We start from the raw sequence: 19,462 nt of genomic DNA, 5'->3' as shown, positions 1-19,462 counted from the left end.
TGAATTAAACGTTCTGCTTTCTTCTGAAACTTTTCTTCTTTTCTTTTCTTGGATTTATCCATGGTTGGTCTATTGGCGGTTGAAAAGCTCAATACATCGCGTGTCAGTGGGTATTGCACATTGGCAGTTGCGATGCATATTTTAAGTGACAGGGAGCCACAGCAGAGGGGTGAAAGAGCCACATGCGGCTCCAGAGCCGCAAGTTGCTGACCCCTGAACTAGGATCAAACTCACAACCACCTGATTGTGAGGCAAGAGCTCCATCTCTAGGCCACCACACCACTCAGTTGCTGTCTTAAATTAAAAAAACTATTTCTGAAGTTGTTTTTTTTCCCTGAGATATAGAATAAAATATAAATATGAAAAGTTCTTTACACACCCTAACCCCAATGAAATCATTTTGTTCAAGGAAGACTTCACACAAATGTATTTATTTTGGGAGGGGTGGTGGGTTATAGACCAAGCCTTCTGGAAGTGTAGAGTTGTGGGTTCAAACCGATTGATGGATCCAATACAGCAGAAGACACGGTCAGTTCTTTCTCCAGTGGTCTGTGCTGCAATCCTCTAGGGATCTGAATTCTGCCCTTTCCCTTCCCATCCAGAGAATCCAGCTGTGTCCCTGGTAACCAAATGCAACCAAGAATTTCTCCCCATTTAAGGGAAAGTTCCAACCGGAGAGATGGAGAAAATGGTTGCTTTTGCCTGGGGAAAGCAAGGGTGGGGGCGTACACTTTCTTGCATTTTTGCCATCGGGCGTCTCTAATCTTTCCTAAGCTTTTTGGAAGAAAATATACATCTTTGGAAGAAGAGAGAATTAAATTGTGGAAGCATCCATCAATCATTTTCTGGGAACTCAAAGGCTAAGAATGTATTGCATGTGAAATGATCTTAATTGTATTTATTTATTTATTTATTTTTGAATTTGTATACCGCCCTTCTCCCTGAGGACTCAGGGCGGTGAACAGCCAAATAAAAACATCAAATACAAATATTAAAACACATTTAAAATATATATATAGATTTGGCCCCATTAATTAAAACGATAAAACAAAACAAACAAGCCAAAGTATGGCTGCAATTTATCTTGACTCCAAGTGCAACTCATTCCATCTAGAAATGAAAGTGAAAGTAAGAAATGTAGTTAGCGACAGTTTTCTGTACATTTCTAAGAATTCCTAGCAAATTAGAGAGTGCCTCTGGTGGTTGGTAGGAAATTTCATTTCAGGTAGGGGACACAGCGCTCCCTGTGGCTGACCTGGGTATTAAAGCCCCATTGCAACAAACACTCAACAACCCACGGACTCCTTTAATGATGGCCATTGGGACCAGGTCTCAGTCCATGATGCCATTTGTGTTTTATCCCAAAGGGGTGTCTCTTACGCCAAACTGATGCTTGGTCTCCCTGAGCCCTGATGTGGAACCCTGAGTAGGCCAGTGGCATCTCTGTGGCAAAGAGATTGGACCTGCTCCTTCTCACCTCCTGTTCCTGGCAAGGGCAGGAGAAGCACAGAGCCATGGGGGGCCTTTGCCAGCCTGGATGGGTGTAAAGTCATCTTCAAGAAATGAGGGAAAGGCAAAAACAGGAGCTGCCAATTCAGCCCCTGAAGAAGCAGGGAAGAAAAGCCAAATGAGACACGGGCCTCAAGTCTACTCACCTGCTGCCTGAGCTGGTGCATAAAGTCCATCTCGGTGGTCTCCATTTTTATATGCTCCACAGTTGACTCATGCGGCATCTGAGAGGGAAGAGATCGAAATGAAAGTGAAGAGCCACCTTCAGGGATTCCCCTTCAGGCACCCAACGGGAGCAGCCAGGAGCAGCATGGAGCTGCTGGGGGAAAAGGCTGCCCCCTAGGTCAGCTCACAGGACCCCTGCACCCCATTTCCTCTCCCCCCCCCCAATTCTTGGTTATGCCCACATACCAGAGCCGCTGGGGCCCGGAAAACGTAGCTGAAAGGATAATAGAGGAAGTTCACGAAGGAGGCAGCATAGAGGTCTGCGTAGCGCATCAGCTGATTGGCAAAGAGTGTCTGACGGGAGCCGCAGTGGAAGAGGCTTCCCATCTTCCCGTAACACATGTCCATCTCGTGGGTGACTTTCTGCAAGAGGAAAGTGGCCGCTCTTAGGAGCCTGATTTTTACAGAGCTGGATTTCTGGAGACAATGATAACCGTTTGTCTGAACAGTACAGAGTCCCTGCTTGTTCAGGGGGGTGGACTAGAAGACCTCCGAGCTCTCTTCCAATTCTGTTATTCTATGACTTCTATAACTTTGGTGGATCACCAGAACAACATCAGCCAACGCCCCCAGCTGTCGGTCTACCCTTCCCGTCCTTTAACTGTAGATTTCCATGCCACAAAAGCAGAGAGGAAATTCTCTCCAGACTCCCAGCCCTTCTGTACAATAGATACCACGGGGAGCTGCCATCAACGTGGGGGCATCTGCAGGGTGCTGCCAGGCCTCTCTCTTTTCTCCTGGGATGCAACTGCAGGGGTGGGGAGGAGAGGCTGCTCCCCTCATGCCCAATTCCCCACCAGCTCCTCTCCCTGCAGCCAGTTCCCCCTCGAGGCTGCTCAGTATTTTGTTCTACTTTTCTTTGGGAACTTTCTGTAGTTCTTTCTCTGGAAGGCCAGGGCCCCCCCAATGCTCCATGAAGGGAGGAGGGGGGTGATCTGAGCCTGGCTCCAAGACCTGCCATGCGGGACTGAGACCCCAAAGAACGGGGGTGGGGGGGGGAGAGCAAAGGAGAGGGATGAGACCTGGATCTGCTTCTTGATGGAGCTGATGTCTGGGCATTCACTGCTTCCACTGTCCAAGTGCCTGGAAAAGACAAAGCAGGAGGCCTGAGTCCAGAAGCCTTCCTTTGCTCAGACTGATGCTCAGCCAAACCACCCCAAAGGGGAAGCAAAAGCCACCTCAGCCCTGCCTTGAGACACTCTCCCAAGTTGCCTCCTGACCACTAGGACGAGTTCTCCATTCCCCATAGAGTCAGCAGATGTCCCTATCCCTCCGTGTAGAAAAGCCACGCTGGATGCAATCTCAGATTAAGGAGGAACTTCCTAACAATACGAATTCCAATTAACCAGTGGAACAGCTGCCTTCCAGAAGTTGTGGGTGCTTCATCACTGGAGGGTTTTTTAAGAAGAGACTGGACAGCCATTTGTGCAGAATGATATAAGGTCTTCTGCTTATGCAGGGGGTTGGACTAGAAGACCTCCGAAGTCCCTTCCAACTCTGTTATTCTGTTCTCTAAATCCACCCACCTTTTTAAGCAGAGTGACTGTTTTTTCCAACTGCAGCAGGCAATTTTGAGTGGAGCAAAAAACACAGCCAGGGCAGTCCACCAATCCCCTCCCTTAAATGATTCTGTATTAAAACCAGGGTGGATTTGATTTAAATCAAGTCAATTTAAATCACGATTTAAATCACGATTTAAATCACTAGTAAAAAGGCTTGATTTAAATCAACTCGATTTAAATCATAATTTTTAAAGAGCAACTGTCATCTCCGTCCCGCAGCGGCTCCCCCTCTGACCTGCTGTTGATTCGCCAACAGTCCCAATATTACAGAATATACAGCCTCATGCTACATAACTAAGCTCCGTTTCATGCTGAATAAACTAAATTATTAATGTATCTTAAATAGAAGAGTATCTTTAGATAGATTTTTACTTCAAAAGCATTTTATCAAAATTTAAATTTGATGATCAAAAAAATCCGATTTAAATCAAAAAAATCTGATTTAAATAAAAAAAAAATCTGATATTTTTGATTTTTTAAAAAAATCATTGATTTTTATCCACCCTGATTAAAACTGTGAAGGGCAGCACCAGCAGCTGGCCTCACTCCTGAAGAGGTTCAGGCCAAGTTTAAGTCTGGTTACATCGATGTGGCTGTGAAGAGCATCCGCTTACGATCCAGGCAAAATGCGAATGGGTCAGAAAGGATCTTACTCACTGGTACAGTTCAGCCAGGAGAGCATCCAGACGCCTCAACTCGTCGAAGAGTTCTGTAAAGAGAAGACGGCTTTAGCGGATGGCCCCAAACGGAAGGGAAACTCAGCCAGAGCAGCTCCCAGGGACGGAGGGCACGGGGGCTCTTTGAGGTCTCTGAAACGGGTGCAGATTCTAGCCAGGGAGAGATCAGACCACGGCTGGAAGATTGGAAGATGGCTGAGCTTAAGTTCTAGCCAGAGGCCCTCCCCAAGGTCGTAGGAGACACCTGGGACCCTCTCTCTCCCCACAGGCGGATGGAACCTCACCACTCTTCTCAGTCCACACTGTCAGCTCCTTCGCCATTTCCGGGACTACCAGGAATGTACGCCATCCTTGCCTCTTCTTAGATTTGAGAATATCCCCAAAGATATGATCCCCAATGTACAGGATCTCCTTGCCCTTCACGCCCAGGAGGTCACAGATCATGTCCGAGGAACCTAAAATCAGAGGGACGTCTTTCATTCTCACGTAGGTTAACTATGGGGTTTTTTTTAACTTATTATCCATAATTCCATACTGTATTATGTGGATTAATTTTCAATTTTCACCTTCAAGCAATGTACTAATGTGGGCCATTACTATTGGCATATTGGGGGCAATTCACTCCACCACTGGGGATGCATCTGCCACTGCCTTCAGTCTTCGGGTAGATACAGGGAGTCCTCGACTTACAACAGTTCATTTAGTGACCATTCAAAGTTGCAACAGCACTGAAAAAAGTGGCTTACGACCGTTTTGCACACTTAACAACCTTTGTAGCATCCCCATGAGCACCTGATCAAAATTCAGAGGCTTGGCTACTGATTCATACTTACGACCTTTTCTGCGACCTTCTGACGAACAAAGTCAATGCGGAAGCCAGATTCACTTAACAACCGGGTGACCAACTTATCAACTGCAGTGATTCACTTAACAAATGTGGCAAGAAAGGTCGTAAAAACGGGGCGAAATTCATTTTAACAAATGTCTCACTTAACAACAGAAAGTTCAGGCTCAATTGTGGTCATAAGTCGAGGACTGCCTGTATTTAGTAGCAGGAAGGACAGGGTCAAGTTTCAGGAGGCCGCCTCTGGCCCTTGCCCCTCGTTTCCCTTCAGAGGAGGGGATTTTCCACTTCTGCCAGCACAGACCCGTCTAGAGCAATCATTCATTCCAAGGGGCCTCTCCTATTGGCAAGGGGTGTGCCCCATGTCTGCCCACCCAACAGCAAACTGGTGGTCTGCTTGCCAGTGGGGGATCAAAGCCAAGGGATGTAGAATATCTACGTTGCTGCCAGTCCTCCAGAGCCATGGAGACTGGAGAATTGTGAGAATTTTTTACCCCACCTTGCCATGGGGGTGGAGAAAAGAGGAATGTCCAATCCCAGAGAATAGTTGCAGAATCTGAGAGCGGAAGGCTCCGGGGTCTCCTGCGGCCAGAAACTGGCTTTGCCATCCCCACCTGTTTCCGCTCACTTCCCTGCTTTGTTACGAAGGCAGAACACGGGTTGGAAATGCACTTTAAAATCTAGCCTCGTTATCAGATATCAGCATTTTAGTCTGCTGTGCAAGAGGGGCCCTATTTATTCTCCCATCCGCCTGCAAAGAGAAGCACAAGGTACTTCTTCCCGAGGTCTGTAAGGGCAACGGCTACTGGAAAGACAGCAGGCTCAGAGGGATGCCCAGGCCCCTTTACCTCCAGAATAGACAGCACAGTGCTGATGTGGTCCTGTGTAGGTCCCAATTCGCAGCTTCCCCGTGTCCTGAACACAAAGACAGGGCTTTACTTCAAGTAACCCAGCTCAGCACACAGACAATCTCTCCATCTTTCCAGTGGTGAAATTCCAATTTTTTTTACTACCAGTTCTGTGGGCGTGGCTTGGTGGGCGTGGTGTGGCTTGGTGGGCATGGCAGTGGACAGGGCAGGGGAAGGATACTGCAAAATCCCCATTCCCTCCCCACTCCTGGGAGAAGGATATTGCAAAATCCCCATTCCCTCCCCACTCTGGGGCCAGCCAAAGGTGGTATTTGCCGGTTCTCCGAACTACTCAAAATTTCCACTACCGGTTCTCCAGAACCTGTCAGAACCTGCTGAATTTCAACCCTGCGTCCAACCCACAGGTCTATGGACAGGCTGGGAAGCTCAACCCCCAGCAGGGAACTCCTTCCCTCCAGCGTCTTCTAGCTTATCATCCTTGCCCATCTGTTTCCTTTTGAAGAGTTCCCATTTTCCCCACATCTGGAGTCTGTTTCTTGATATGGTTTTTCCCCCCAGTAAGTAATTCTCACAGTGGGGGAACAAGCAAAAGAAGAGCAAAACGACTGTCCCTTCAGTATTCGCTTTACTCCAAGATAACCTACGTCCTGCCTCCTTGAAGAAGCAAAGCCAAGTTGGGTTCTGACTGAGGGAGAGTCTATATATCTATAGAGTCTATATATATATATCCACCAGACCAATAAAATATTACATCCCAGACTTTAGAAGACCAGGATGACAATGAATCCTTCCCTGTTTTCATGAAGTTCATCCTAGATCAGGTGTCAAACTCAAGGCACGGGGTACTTAGATCTGGCCGGCGGGGCCGCCGTGGAAACAGCAAATAACGTGGCCAGATCGACGTCACTCGTGTCATGGGCGCCTGTGGTGGCTCATGCGCTCTGCCAGCAGACAGAAAATGACTCCCAAGCTCCGTTTTCAGCTGTGACAGCCTCCTGCAGTGAAAACAGTTGCAGGAGGCTGTCGCAGCCGAAAACGGAGCTCTTGGCCCTGTTTTTGCTGGCAGAGCACTCGGGCCCCCACTGGCGCCCCTGACACAAGTGACGTCGAGCTGGCCACGTCCACCCTGGCCATGCCCCCACCACCCCTGAGGTCAAACACAACTCTGATGCGGCCCTCAATGAAATCGAGTTTGACACCCCTGTCCTAGATCCTGCCCCGCTCTTCTCCTGCCAGCCTCTCTGCTTTTGTCCCTGGGAGGCACGTACTATGTTGACTTGCCGCAGCACAGTTCCCTCGGCAAAAAAGAGGGGCTTGCGAGTGTCCACAACAATCAGATCAAAGTAAGAGCGCCACGGTCGATGCTGGGATTTGTCCTGCTGTTGGAAAAGGAACCAGTTAGGCTACTCGGCAAGCTAGAAAGTCCTGAAGGTTTTGTACTCATCACAACAAGCTCACAATGACTGCATCCATGTTCTCTCTCTCTCTCTCTCCCTCTTCAGATACAGACCTGTTGCATGGATTTTAATAAATACAGACCTGTTACAGATACAGACCTGTTGCATGGGTTTTACATTGGAAGTCCCAAAGGTGCTTTTTTCAGGAGGCAATTAGACTTCCTTGTTTTTTGTTGGAAGATGTTTCGCTTCTCATCCAAGGAGCTTCTTCAGTTCTGACTGGATGGCATGAACAGATTTCCAGAAAAATTGCAGATTACAGGAACCAGGAGCACCACTCAGGTGACCCTGAGGACACAGGTAAACCTCCAAGTGGCCTCAACGACCCTTTAAAGGGATGCAAATGACCAGCTGTCTGCAAAGAATAGAAATCCTTCCGTTCCGCACCATTCAGTCAGAGCGGAAGAAGCTTCTTGGATGAGAAGCGAAATGTCTTCAAAGAAAAAACAAGAAAGTTGCTTCCTGAAAAAGCACCTTTGGGACAACCAGGACCTGGATGACCGAGAACCGCTGCAGACTTACATTGGAAGCTCTCTGACAATTACATCACTAAAGCACGCGGGACTTAATAGCAGCTGTTTCCCAGGGAAGACACGAAAGGAAGGGCAGCCCCAACGTTCCCTACGGTTTGGCAGGAAGGCCTGTCCCCAGCCCAGTTGTTGTTGTTGTTGTTGTTATTGTTATTATTATTATTATTATTAATAATAATAATAATAATAATAATAATAATAATAATAATAATAATAATAATAATTTAATTTGTATACCGCCCTTCTCCCAGAGGGGACTCAGGGTGGTGAACAGCCAAAATTTAAAAAACATACAAATACAAAGGTTAAGATAATTAAAAAGAATTAAATCACTGGCTTCCCAATTTAAAACCCCCAAATCCATAAAATTTAAAATCCCAATTAAGAACCATTTAGGCTAGGCCGGCTTGATGGAATAAAAACGTCTTCAGGGCTTTACGGAAGGTCCGGAGGTCCGGGATCACTCGTATCTCTGGGGGTAGATTGTTCCAGAGGGTAGATGCCACCACAGAGAAGGCCCTCCCCCTGGGGGCGGCCAGCCGACATTGCCTGACCGACAGCACCCTGAGGAGGCCCTCTCTGTGAGAGCGTATTGGCCGGTGGGAGGTTATCGGTAGCAGCAGGTGGTCTCGCAAATATCCTGGCCCTAAGCCATGGAGCGCTTTAAAGGTGAGAACCAACACCTTGAAGCACACCCGGAAGACCACCGGGAGCCAATGCAGCTCGCGCAGGAGAGCAAGTTACCTTGCTGCATGTTGCAATCCACACGAATTGACCCATCCAGATGCTGCTGCTAATGGCCACCTGGGCCTGAAACGTCATCTCACAGGTTGACTTACCGTGTTTCCTTCACTGAAGTCAAGTAAGTACGTCATGATGGCCTGGAAAGAGATAATAAGCTCAGCGCTACTCTCTTCTGCAGTGAAAATCCCGCCGGGGTTCAACGGCCTCGTTACGCAGAAGACAAGGACGGAAAAATCCATCAGGGTCTCTTCCACGCATCTCCCTGCCGCTGACCTCCTCCCACCACACTATCTGTGTCCGTAGCAGCTGCAAGGCCGGCCAGCCAAATGGTCAGTCTGGCACTACTACCGTATCTTGAGCATTACTTACGTCCGTGTAGTTGTAATCACTGTTGGTGGCAAGAAACATTTTCCCTGCGTCCTTCATGCGACTCAGCAGAAGAGGAATACGGGGCTGTAGGAAAGGAGACGGAAACGAGCGGCAGATCAGAGCCCGGCTTCCCCCTGCAGCGGCGGCCTGAGTGACTACAAGAGGCGGCCTATCAAGGTGGGATTTCAGGCGCTGGAAATGGGCATTTTCTGCAACAGCTTTCACTCACATCTTTCACCACATATTTCTCCAGGTTCTTCAGCATCTTCTCCTTGAGGCAGCCCTAGGAGAGCAACAGAGGAGGCCACGTGAGTTCGGGACCACGACCAAGATTCGTGTTAAGTTACCAGTAGTTAGTGTGATTTTATCAACGTATTTTGATGTTATTTTTAAGCTGGCTGGGAATTGCAAATACGAGGTGTGACTAGGTGGTGAGTTCTGGTTTGGTTTTGAGCGGCTTTGAGTGTCTCTGGACTCCTGGAACTCTCTGCCCTTTTTTCGGCCTCATTTTTAAAGGGGTTTGCATTGTCCCCTATTTCTTGCTAGTGAGAAAGACTGGCTCAAAATCACCCAGTGAGCATCATGCCCATGGCAGGACTAGAATTCAGGTTTTTCCCACTCCTGATTCAATACCTCAACCGTTAGACCAGTGTTTCTCAATCTTGGAAGCTTGAAGATGGGTGGACTTCAACTCCCAGAAACCCCCAGCCAGTGCTGCTGGCTGGGGGATTCTGGGAGTTGAAGTCCACCCATCTTCAAGCTACCAAGGTTGAGAAACACTGCACTAGACCAAGCTGGCTCTTAAGTGTGACTCACTGTAATAAATAATGCGAGGAAATATCTCAGTCTATCCGAAGCTCATTTCCGCATCCACACCCTTGTCTAGCCTCCTCTTCCTCCTCTTCCTCCTCCTCCCCACCACCTCTTCTGCTTACTGAAAGGTGAACATAATCCATGGCTTCTCGGACATCTTGGTACATGCTGCGGAAGGACATGAAGAGGTTGCCCTGCCTGTAGCCGGTCTCACAGCTGAAAGAGGAACAAGGTGATGAGATCAGCCCCAATTCCTCACAGCAAGGAGAGACCAAAAGCAAAAGAAAAATGGCAAACTGGCACAGAGTTCCCAGCCTCTGCCCCTTGGCACACGGAGGTTCCCAGAAGCCTCTAAAGCCCCGTGCAGAACCTCCCACCCAGATGAGGCCAGGCTGGACCACCCAAGGGCTTGAGCCACTTACTTCGTGTATCTAGAGAAACCAGTGAAGAAGTCCACGAGACAGGCCAAGAGATAGGTTTCTGTGTGGAAGGAGAAAAGGGTGAGCGAAGGCCTCCTCTGGGCCAAGGGGGAGCCCCCACTTTAAGGGCTGAGACTCTGACAGCTCAACTTAAACCAGAGGTGGTCAACTTTGGCCTGCAAAGTTGCCATGCTTGGGAAATCATTTGCGCCACACCATGAGATCAAAGATTGCACTTGCCAAACATCGTCACTTGCTCCTCAAAGGAATCCATTTCCTCTTGGAAGCCTCATCTGAATTGGTGCCACAGGCTAAACCGCAAAGAACTCTAAATAATGTTAACACAAGGTGTCGCGTGTTGTGCAAATGCAGCTGCTGGATCTTAAACCAGCTCGGCTAAATAAGTGATTATAAGCTTAGCCAAAATAAGTCATGGGGAAACGGTTTAAAATATAGCGGTACCTTGGTACTCAACTGCTTTGAAACTCATCAAATTTGATACCCAACGCATTTTGATGCAGAAATTTTGTCCCGATACTCATTGTTTGTTTAGTACTCAACCCACAAGCTAGAATTTGCCAGTGCCTTGTGACTCACTATACTACTCCTTATGAGAAAAATTTGTTTGGCGCTCATCGTTTTTGATACTCGGGGCGCCTCCCAGAACCAAATAAGGAGGAGTACCTAGATACTACTGTAAGCACAAAATGCTTTAGAAAGAAAATGTGGGCCCTCCCTACACCAGGAGTCCCCAACCTCCAGGCCGCAGCCCATTTGGAACTGGGCACGCAACTGGCAGGCAAGTGCACACGCACAGCTGCTCGCACAAATGGAGCTGCGTGTGCACACAGAGAATCATTTTCTCTCCTCCTCCTCCCTGCCAGTTTGCAAAACCAGAAAGATTGGGGACCTACACAAAGAATAGTACTGTTGCTCTAATAATTTTTTCTGCAGTTATCCCTCTCTTCCTTGTCAATCCTATGCAGAAAAACCTTGTCACCGTCAGAAGGAGCCCCAAGGTAGAGCAGCAATTCAGAGTTCAAGGGGTGTATTGGAGCAAGAAGTACCATCTCCACTCGCTTCCAAGTTCTTTCCCTTTATTCTCCCTTTCAAACACTCCAAACACAGGTCCAAAGCAGCTGCCTCTCTGAGGAAAGTTTGTCGAATTTTGCAATTTTGCTTTAAGTTTAGAACGAAGCATCCAACTTGAAGCAATCTCTGAATGTTTGGAGAGCTGAATTCGGAGAGAAAAGGCTGCATTTTATGCTTACCAGCTATAGGAAACAGTGGGAACTTGGCACTTTCCACAGACACGAATAGGCATCTGTGGCTGATATTCCTCTCAACAAAGGAAGAGCCAGATTAAGCCTTCCTTCGGGACAGGCAGTGCCCTGGCCTAGGCTAACCCTTCTTCCCCTTTCCCAACCCTCCCTTTGCAAATACCTGTCAAATTAAACAAAGTGTTCAGAATATGAAAACGTTTCGTGTCGTCTCTCTGAATGAATTTGTTTGGGTAGTAATTCCAGATTTCACTCCTAAAAAAAACAGAAAAAGTCATCGGTGAGATGGGAACGAAGCTGTAGTGAAGGCGTACATTGCTAAGACTTTTGTCCCGAGCCGCCGGTTCTGCTGAATGTGCAAAAGGATCCAGAAAAACTCTTCTCAGCCCCCCTTGTGACCAGCTCTCTTGTGGGGGGTGACTGCCCCAAATCCAGGCTGCAGCTTTGGTAGACCTGGCTCATTAGCAGGGACCCTGGGCCTTTGCTCTGGAGCTCCAGGCTGGGCCTCTGGCAGTCGGAAGGGGAACGTGGCAAAGCTTCAGGAAGGAGAGATTCGAAATCTTCTGGAAGAATGTCAGCAGAATGTCTAACCCTTGGAGTAGCTAGAAGGGAACATGGCTCCTCTCCAATCCCGGCTTCCCTTGGTCTGCAGGCCTACAAAGAAGATGAGGACCCTACCCCTTGAGGAAATGGAAGCCATGCGCACACGCCAACAGATTGCCATGGGAGTCCACCTTCAGCAAGTTCCCATACCGGGCATCAAAGATCAGCCCCCTGAAGAATGGAAAGACAAGGTCAACTGGGTTGGCCCCCTCCCACAATTCATATCCAGCATCAAAGTCTCCAAGAGCAGCTGGACTTGGGAGGATGAAATAACTGGGTATTTTGTTACCTGGTGGGGAAGGCAGGGTCGTACTTGTATTCCAGAATTTCGGGCGGGTACCCGATGGACACCAGCCTCTCCAGCAGCAGCTCAAAAGTCAGCTCTTCATAGTCTGGAGATGTGTACACTGCAGCAGAAAAGGGCAGAGTTCCCTTCCCGTTCCTGGCTCATCTTTTTTGTCACAAAGGCCAAAGGAAACGTAGGCAAGGTAAAAAGACCAGCAAAAAAGCTCACTTTGCATGGGTCATCTCAAAAATTAAAAAGTAGGGCTCAAAAGAGCACAAACATTGGCACCGTCTCTTTGTGAAATAAGGACATAGCTTATGCCAAAGGTCCCAGCAATTTCCTGAATTAAAAACTCCCGTTTAGCCATCGTGGCTGATGGGCTGTTTTCTTAGCCTGACTTTCTCTCTTGTAGCTAGGATCCTGTATCCATCCTTATGGGTTTCCTGGAAGGGTTTTCACATCACACAAATACATTTTTATTCTCACTAAAAGTAATGGACGGAATGCCATTCTTATCAATTGGAGTTTAAGGCAGCCATGACTGACCAAAAGAGAGGAGACCGTTGATTCTGGAGGGGGGAGCAAAGGGGAGGCAAAAGACAGAAGAGACCGACTTGCTGGAGGGGGGCAGGCAATATTTCAGTCTGTAGATGTCCTCCATGTCACTTATTTTGTTTGAGCCCACACTCAAAGTCCCAAATGTGCCTGCTAGTTCCCAAAGATTGGGGGGGAGGGGTACCCTGTGTTAGCTTCAGTCTCGGCCTTCTCTCCTCATCCCGGAAACACATTGGCGCCCAATGGGTTGAATTAGAAGGAGACAGGCATGTAATTTAATAACAGACTAAGACGGGTGTCAGCAACCTGCAGTTCCAGAGCTGCATGCGGCTCTTTGGCCCCTCTGCTGTGGCTCCTTGTCCCATTACTGGCTCGCCCTCCCCTCCCAGTCACTCCTTGCCTGGCCTTAGAAATCCGAGAGATACAGAGTTGGGGGGGAGAGGGGGAGAGAGAGAACAACCAGTTCTCTGCCCTAATAACTACCTGGGTAGGCGTGGCTAGGGGAATCATGTGACTGGGTGGGAGTGAGTGACATGGAGTTGGCCACGCCCACCCAGGTTTTGTGGCTCCTGGTGTTTTTTTTTTCTGTGGGAAACGGATCCAAATGGCTCTTTAATGAGTGTTTAAGGTTGCAGACCCCTGGACTAAAACATAGGCCACAAGGATCTGTCGGGCAACTTCTCAGCAGAAAAGCGCCTCCAATACATGAAAAGCTGCAGCTGATTATCCTCCCATCCCTCCGCAATCCCAGGCACTCCAGAGGTCCAGCATCCAGGGCCTCTTACCTGCAAGGGTGTAGTCCATATCAAAACCAAAGCATTTGATCTTCTCCAGCGCCAAGCTCCGGTTCACGAAGATCCTGGGAAGGAGACGGGATAGCAAGGTGATGAGATGCCCACGGACTGGTCTGGCTCTAGCCAGAGTCTCATAACTCTTCAAAAGCAGCACCTATATTTGCCTGAGAATTGGCTTGGAAAAATCAAGCAAACTTGGAAAGTAAGTCCAGCTGACCCTTTCAACTGAAATGGGCAACACAAATATTCCACCCAAAACATTCAGAAACGTCAACCTTCCTCCTGTCAAAATTGAGATTTCATTTATATTTGCCCAAACCCCCTAAACATCCTCCAATAATAATAATTTTATTGTCATTGTACATGTATACACAGTATACCCATACAATGAAATTCACTTAACACCCAAAGCCCAGGTCCAACACACATAACAATCCCCAAACACCCCCACCCACCCACCACAATTCCCCACCCCTACACCACCCAAACATCCACACAACAGACCAAGTAATGCTGTCCAACAGTTCACTGATGGTGGCCCTTTAGTTCATGGTTGAGTGCAATTATAGCTCTGGGATAAAAACTATTCAGAAAACGTGTGGTCTGAGTTCTAATAGTTCTGTATCTTCTGCCAGAAGGCAACAGTCCAAAAAGATTGTAAGCAGGATGGTTACTCTAAATCTCCTCTTTATTTTTAAGAGGAACGATTTAATTCTCCTGGAGAGAGGAGAGGAGAGGAGAGGAGAGGAGAGGAGAGGAGAGGAGAGGAGAGGAGAGGAGAGGAGAGATATAACCAGGATTTTGCAACACATCTTGACCCAGGCAGCCCTCAACTGACCAGACCTAACCTTCATGTCTTCTGACCACCAGCAGCCGCTCCAAAGGCAGAAGCAACCTGGAAAACAATCCAAACCAACTTCCAAGAGAGCCTCACAACTGCCCAAGCCACTAGTAGGAAGTTCTTTGGTGGCTACCAGAGGCCTGTGTGGAAACTTTCAGAAGTGGGTGTCATGGTTTGTTTGTGGTTTTTTTTGCACAACCCACCGGCTGCTTTTCTCTCAAGTCTGGGGGCTTCCTTCCAAGGGCCTGCGCTGTGTGGTTGCATTAAGGCTTCAGATTGCCAGCTAGAGAACTTGGCCAACTGCGCCACCATGGCAGAAGACAGAATCTGCCTTGAATGAACCTTCTCTGCCCAAGCTACCCATTAGGAATTGGCTGCTTGCCATGGCATGGCCTCAGCAACCCCTAATCTTGCTCCATATTCCTGTGCAGCCAATCATTCATCAGGACCGCCCTGTAAGAACATTTCCTGGAGCCATTCTCCAGCCTGCCAAGGGTCACTTGGGATTCCATCTGCTCGCTGAGCCTGCTCAACCGCCAGGGGCTGGCTCCCTGAAGAGACTTCCTAACTGAGAAGTTCCAACTGCTCGGAGGACCGTTACCGGCTGCCATTGGGACAGCAACAGCTTCCTCTGCCGGGGGCTGCCTGACCTCTCCCAGCCAAGTCCATTCACCTGCCGAAGAGAACTGGGAAGGTCCTTGACTTCGGCCTGTGCGTCAGAGCATTTCATCATGCTCTGCAATCCTCTGGAACAGGATGTTGCTTCATGCAATGTGTCAATAGTTGCAAGCTGCCCATCAGCCCTTCCTTTGCTCGCCCAGGTTGCTACTGCCGCCCCTGCCCCCTCCTCTATAGGAGTGTAGCCTTCCCTCCATGGGTCAAGGCCTGGTCTGCAAAGAAAACAATGCCACAAGGGTGTGTGTGTGTGTGGAGCGGCAGGAGAGGACAGTCAGAGTGGACTTTCAGAATGAGCAAACAAACCGTTGCTAGATACTAACATCCACGTTGTCAGTGCTGCTTCCAGAATCAACTGTTCTTACATTTCCTAGTGGAACCTGTAATTGCGCTGAAATATTTCCAAGCTAAAAGTATGTTCGGACACAGTTGTAGGACATTCCACTGTCTCATTCCTCGCCATTATCTTCATGTTCTCATTTTCTTTTCCACATGGCTACTAAATGTGTTAAGAGTTCAACGACAGAGAGAGTAAGGCCCTCCTGCCATATATGTCATGGAAAACGTCTTGGATCTTCTGTTCATTCTTGATGTTGTATGCCCTTGTTTTATCACAGCCACTTCTTAAGTAGCCCACTCCCAGGGTACTCTTGCTTCCGTAAAGATGTGGGCTACTGCATTTTGGATCAATCATGGTTTTCAAATACTCTTTAAGAACAACCCCCAAGAACTGTCACCAGTTGAACTGGGTGGTTATAAGGACATGCATTCCTGCACTCGGGTCCTCCTGCCCCAGGTGAGGCTGCAACTGGCACACCAGCCAAAATGGGCATAAGCATTGATGGCTGTAACTTCCCACCTGCGGAGAAACACCCAAATTGTGAACCTACTTCCTGATGTGTAGCACAGCAGCCAAGGAGCCCGATATATCCACGGCAACGTGCCAGGAATCCTCTGCAGTCCAGTTCCATCCAGACCCTGACAATCTCTAGGAACTGCTAAAGGATGACCATAGCATCTCCCTTACAGCCCATTGATGATGTGCATGTGATTGAGTAATGCCAGCACACTGATGATGACATATCAAGAACCATTGCACAGCCTCTCCCATATACACATAGGACTGACTCCTGTGGCAACCCACAAGGGACCTCCAGGAAAAGGTCTTTTCCCCCACCAACACTCAGTGGAACTTGCCCAAGTATGAAATGAGCAGTTCAAACTGATTCCTCCATTGTAAAATAACACCTACGACTCCAATCCTCACAGACAGTCCAAAAATGATCAATAATACTAAATGTCTGTAGAGATTCTCCATCCTCCAGGTCCTGGTTGTCCCAAAGGTGCTTTTTCAGGAGGCAACTGGACTTTTTTGTTTTTTCTTTGAAGACGTTTCACTTCTCATCCAAAAAAACATGAGCGAAAGGTCTTCCAAAGGAAAAACAAGAAAGTTCATTTGCCTCCTGAAAAAGCACCTTTGGGACAATAATACCAAAAGTTGTCAAGAGGTCTAAGGAGACCAGGAGGGGGTCTTATCTTCCCCATCCATGTCACAACGTAGGTCCTCCAGGAGAAGGAACAATGCTATCTTCATTCCAAAACAGGAATCCTGCGTTCTATCTGAAAAAGGTCCAGATAAGCTGCCATGAAACTGGTCCACCACCATCTCAACCATCTGCTCTCAAAAGAGAAGTTTGAAAACAAATGAGTGGATCCACGGATGGTCTCTTTGGGAGGGGTTGCACCATGATTCTTTAAGCTAAGGCTGCCGAAAGCTCCCCTTCCCACAATGAGCCAGTCCCAATTTCCCAGACCCAAAATCCTGGCCCTCTTCCAGGATAAACTAAGGAAGTGCAGGGATCCACCCAGCAGGTGGCAGAAGACAACCGAAACAATCGTCCCATTCACTCCCTCAGGGGGCGCATCTCCCTGTAGGGAGGACAAAGCAACGTCCCGGCCACCAATGAAGATGGTTCCCCTGGAGTCCACCCTACAGTGATTCTAAGCAACTTGGTTTGCGAAATTTTGCCCAAACTGTCCCTGCAGCAACCCCGTAGGAAATGCTAAAGCTCATTCATTCCCATGAAGGCGTTTACCATCCTGTATAGATGGCAGTCGTCCAACACAATAAGGGAGAAGTAGGCATAATTCACCACCCGCCCGCCCGCCTGCCCACCCATGGACATGGTGTAAACCCAAACGTGGGCATGGATTCATGGTCAACCACATTCACTTTGAGACTTCTTCCAAAGCTGTTCCAGGTGTTGTTCATTTCCCTCAGTAAACCAAGGTGCCATCCCCAGTCAGAAGCACCTGGCTTGCTACCTGGACAAAGCTTCTTTACTTTACTTTTATTAGACTTCTATACCGCCCTTCTCCCGAAGGACTCAGGGCGGTGTACAGCCATATTAAAACACATAAAATTTACAAAATTTAAAAACCATTAAAATCAAATATACAAAACTTTGGCCCACAAATTAAAAACTGACATACACCCATTAAAATTCATATTCATGTTAGGCCAGCCCGGCTTGTTGGAACAAGAGGGTCTTCAGGGCGCGGCGAAAGGTGCGCAGGTCGGGGATCATACGAACCTCTAGGGACAGCTCATTCCAGAGGGCAGGTGCCCCCACAGAGAAGGCTCTCCCCCTGGGCATCACCAGTCGACATTGTTTGGCCGACGGCACCCTGAGGAGCCCCTCTCTGTGGGAGCGTATCAGTCGGTGGGAGGCTGTCGGTGGCAGAAGGCGGTCCCGTATATACCCCGGTCCTAAGCCATGGGAAACCCAGGAAAATCCCCAAGCAACAGGATCTATGGGGAGGGGGGGGCGAGGCAGGCCATTCCCATTGGTTCCTCTCCCTTGAGAAAGTTCCACAAGGCTAGAACTGCAGCTGGTTCAGGACATGAACTAACAACCAGAATGGATTACGTGAAATCACCCCTCCATCTCCGGATCATTCGACCACAGGAGACAAAAATGAGATCCAGAGTTATGTCCAGAGCCAAGATGCAAGAATGGAGTTTACCTGTCTGTAACAGAAACGGACCTTATTCCCACAACATAGAAAAAGAGGGTTGGAAGGGACCTTGGAGGTCTTCTAGTCTAACCCCCCTGCTCAAGCAGGAGACCCTCCCCCATTCCAGACAAGTGGCTGTCCAGGCTCTTCTTAAAGAGCTCCAGGGATGGAGCCCCGACCTGAATAAGGAAAGGCCTCTTGTGGCATCCACAAGAACTGACTAGGCTGCCCATATTCAGGGGGGCAAAGGAATCAGCGGCGACTGCTAGACCCCCCCTCCGTCCCTTTCGGGCTCCTTTGCTGGAGGGGGGGGCGGGGGTCTCCTTCTTGGGCGCCTTCTCCACGAGGCCCTTTTTCCTCGGGCAGATCCGGGGCGCCCCCGGGGCCCAAGCGGCCAATGCCAGGATGCCCGTCGGGCTCGGGGGTGGCAGCTGGCGCCCACAAGCGGCTTCGCCACCCAGCCCGTCCAGGGGCTTCGGAAAGCAATGCGGCCGAGAGTGACTGCCTGGGAAGCCTCCCTCGCTCCCTCCGTCCCTGCCCGGCTGCCCTTGGCCGCTTCGACGGCCCGCCTAACGCCGCGTCCTCCCTCCCTCCCTCTTCCGCGGAACCCCCGGCTCCCCCAGCCGGTCGGGGGGAAAGGCGGCTGGGCGGCTCCGCTGGACGCCGGGGCTCGGGGGATGCGGCGGGCGCGAGGTTTCCGCCTCCTCCGCCCCGACGGCGCCTCGGCTGCCCTTACCGGCGGTGGAAGCCCCGCTTGACGGGCTTGACGGGCTCGGGGGCGGCCGGGCAGGGTGGCTCGGGGAGGACGCTGCCCATCTCGGCGGCCAGGAGGAGAAGGAGAAGGAGAAGCCGGGCTGCGGCTGCCCGCTGCGTCCCCTGGCCCCGGGAGGGGAGAAGCTCTCCGCCCGGCCCGGCCCCTCCCCGGCCCGCCTGCACAGGCTTCCCGCCAGTCGCCGCCCCGACGCTCCGGCCCCGGCCTCACCCTGACCGGGCGGCGCTCCAGCCGCTCCTCGACGGACGGCGGCTCCTCCGGAGTGCGGGGCGAAGGCGAGGGAGGCGGCCGGAGAGGCGGGGGCGGAGAAGCAGAGCCTCCTTCAGCCGTCCGCCCAAGGCGCCTAGACGGGGGGACGGAGGGGGGTCTGGAGCCTCGAGGGGCTCCGCTAGGCCGAGCCCGGCCCCAAAGAAGCCGCCGCCTCATCCCACAGAAGGACGGGCCCCCTCCCTCCCCTCAGGAGTTTCCCTCTTTATTTCCCTCCCGTCCAGTTTCTCCCTCGCCTTTTGCACCTGCACAGGTAGCCCTGCCTGGCCTCCTGGTCATCTCCAAGAATGGCAGGAAGGGAGAGGAGAGGAGAGGAAAGGCCGGTTGAGTCTGGCCACCATGTACCTTGTATC

General features: G+C 49.8%; 1 protein-coding gene across 2 annotated transcripts; it reads right to left on the bottom strand.

Annotated features, from left to right (window-relative positions):
- Positions 1–871: 871 nt before the first annotated feature.
- On the bottom strand, positions 872–18,958 carry LOC117673379 (cytosolic purine 5'-nucleotidase-like). 2 transcript variants are annotated; one of them, XM_060683345.2, is made up of 18 exons: positions 18,807–18,958; positions 13,528–13,601; positions 12,191–12,308; positions 11,977–12,072; positions 11,462–11,553; positions 10,022–10,079; positions 9,722–9,815; positions 9,016–9,069; positions 8,787–8,870; positions 8,513–8,554; positions 6,955–7,065; positions 5,666–5,732; positions 4,258–4,428; positions 3,954–4,005; positions 2,757–2,817; positions 1,921–2,097; positions 1,656–1,733; positions 872–1,110 (listed from the first exon to the last, which is right to left on the bottom strand). In XM_060683345.2, the coding sequence occupies exons 1-18, from the start codon at positions 18,884–18,886 to the stop codon at positions 1,102–1,104; spliced, it is 1,518 nt and encodes a 505-aa protein (XP_060539328.2). In that variant the 5' UTR covers positions 18,887–18,958; the 3' UTR covers positions 872–1,101. The 2 variants fall into 2 exon arrangements, with proteins under 2 accessions (XP_060539328.2, XP_034286635.2); XM_034430744.3 differs by having other exon boundaries at positions 1,022–1,110; positions 6,955–7,062; positions 18,807–18,957.
- Positions 18,959–19,462: the final 504 nt, after the last annotated feature.

The sequence above is a fragment of the Pantherophis guttatus genome, chromosome 9 (genome assembly GCF_059756535.1).
Source record: "Pantherophis guttatus breed Tessera chromosome 9, ASM5975653v1, whole genome shotgun sequence".
NCBI classification, from domain to species: domain Eukaryota; kingdom Metazoa; phylum Chordata; class Lepidosauria; order Squamata; family Colubridae; genus Pantherophis; species Pantherophis guttatus.
The sequence above is the reverse complement of the archived record's forward strand: the minus strand, read 5'-3'. Positions and strand labels throughout refer to the sequence as shown.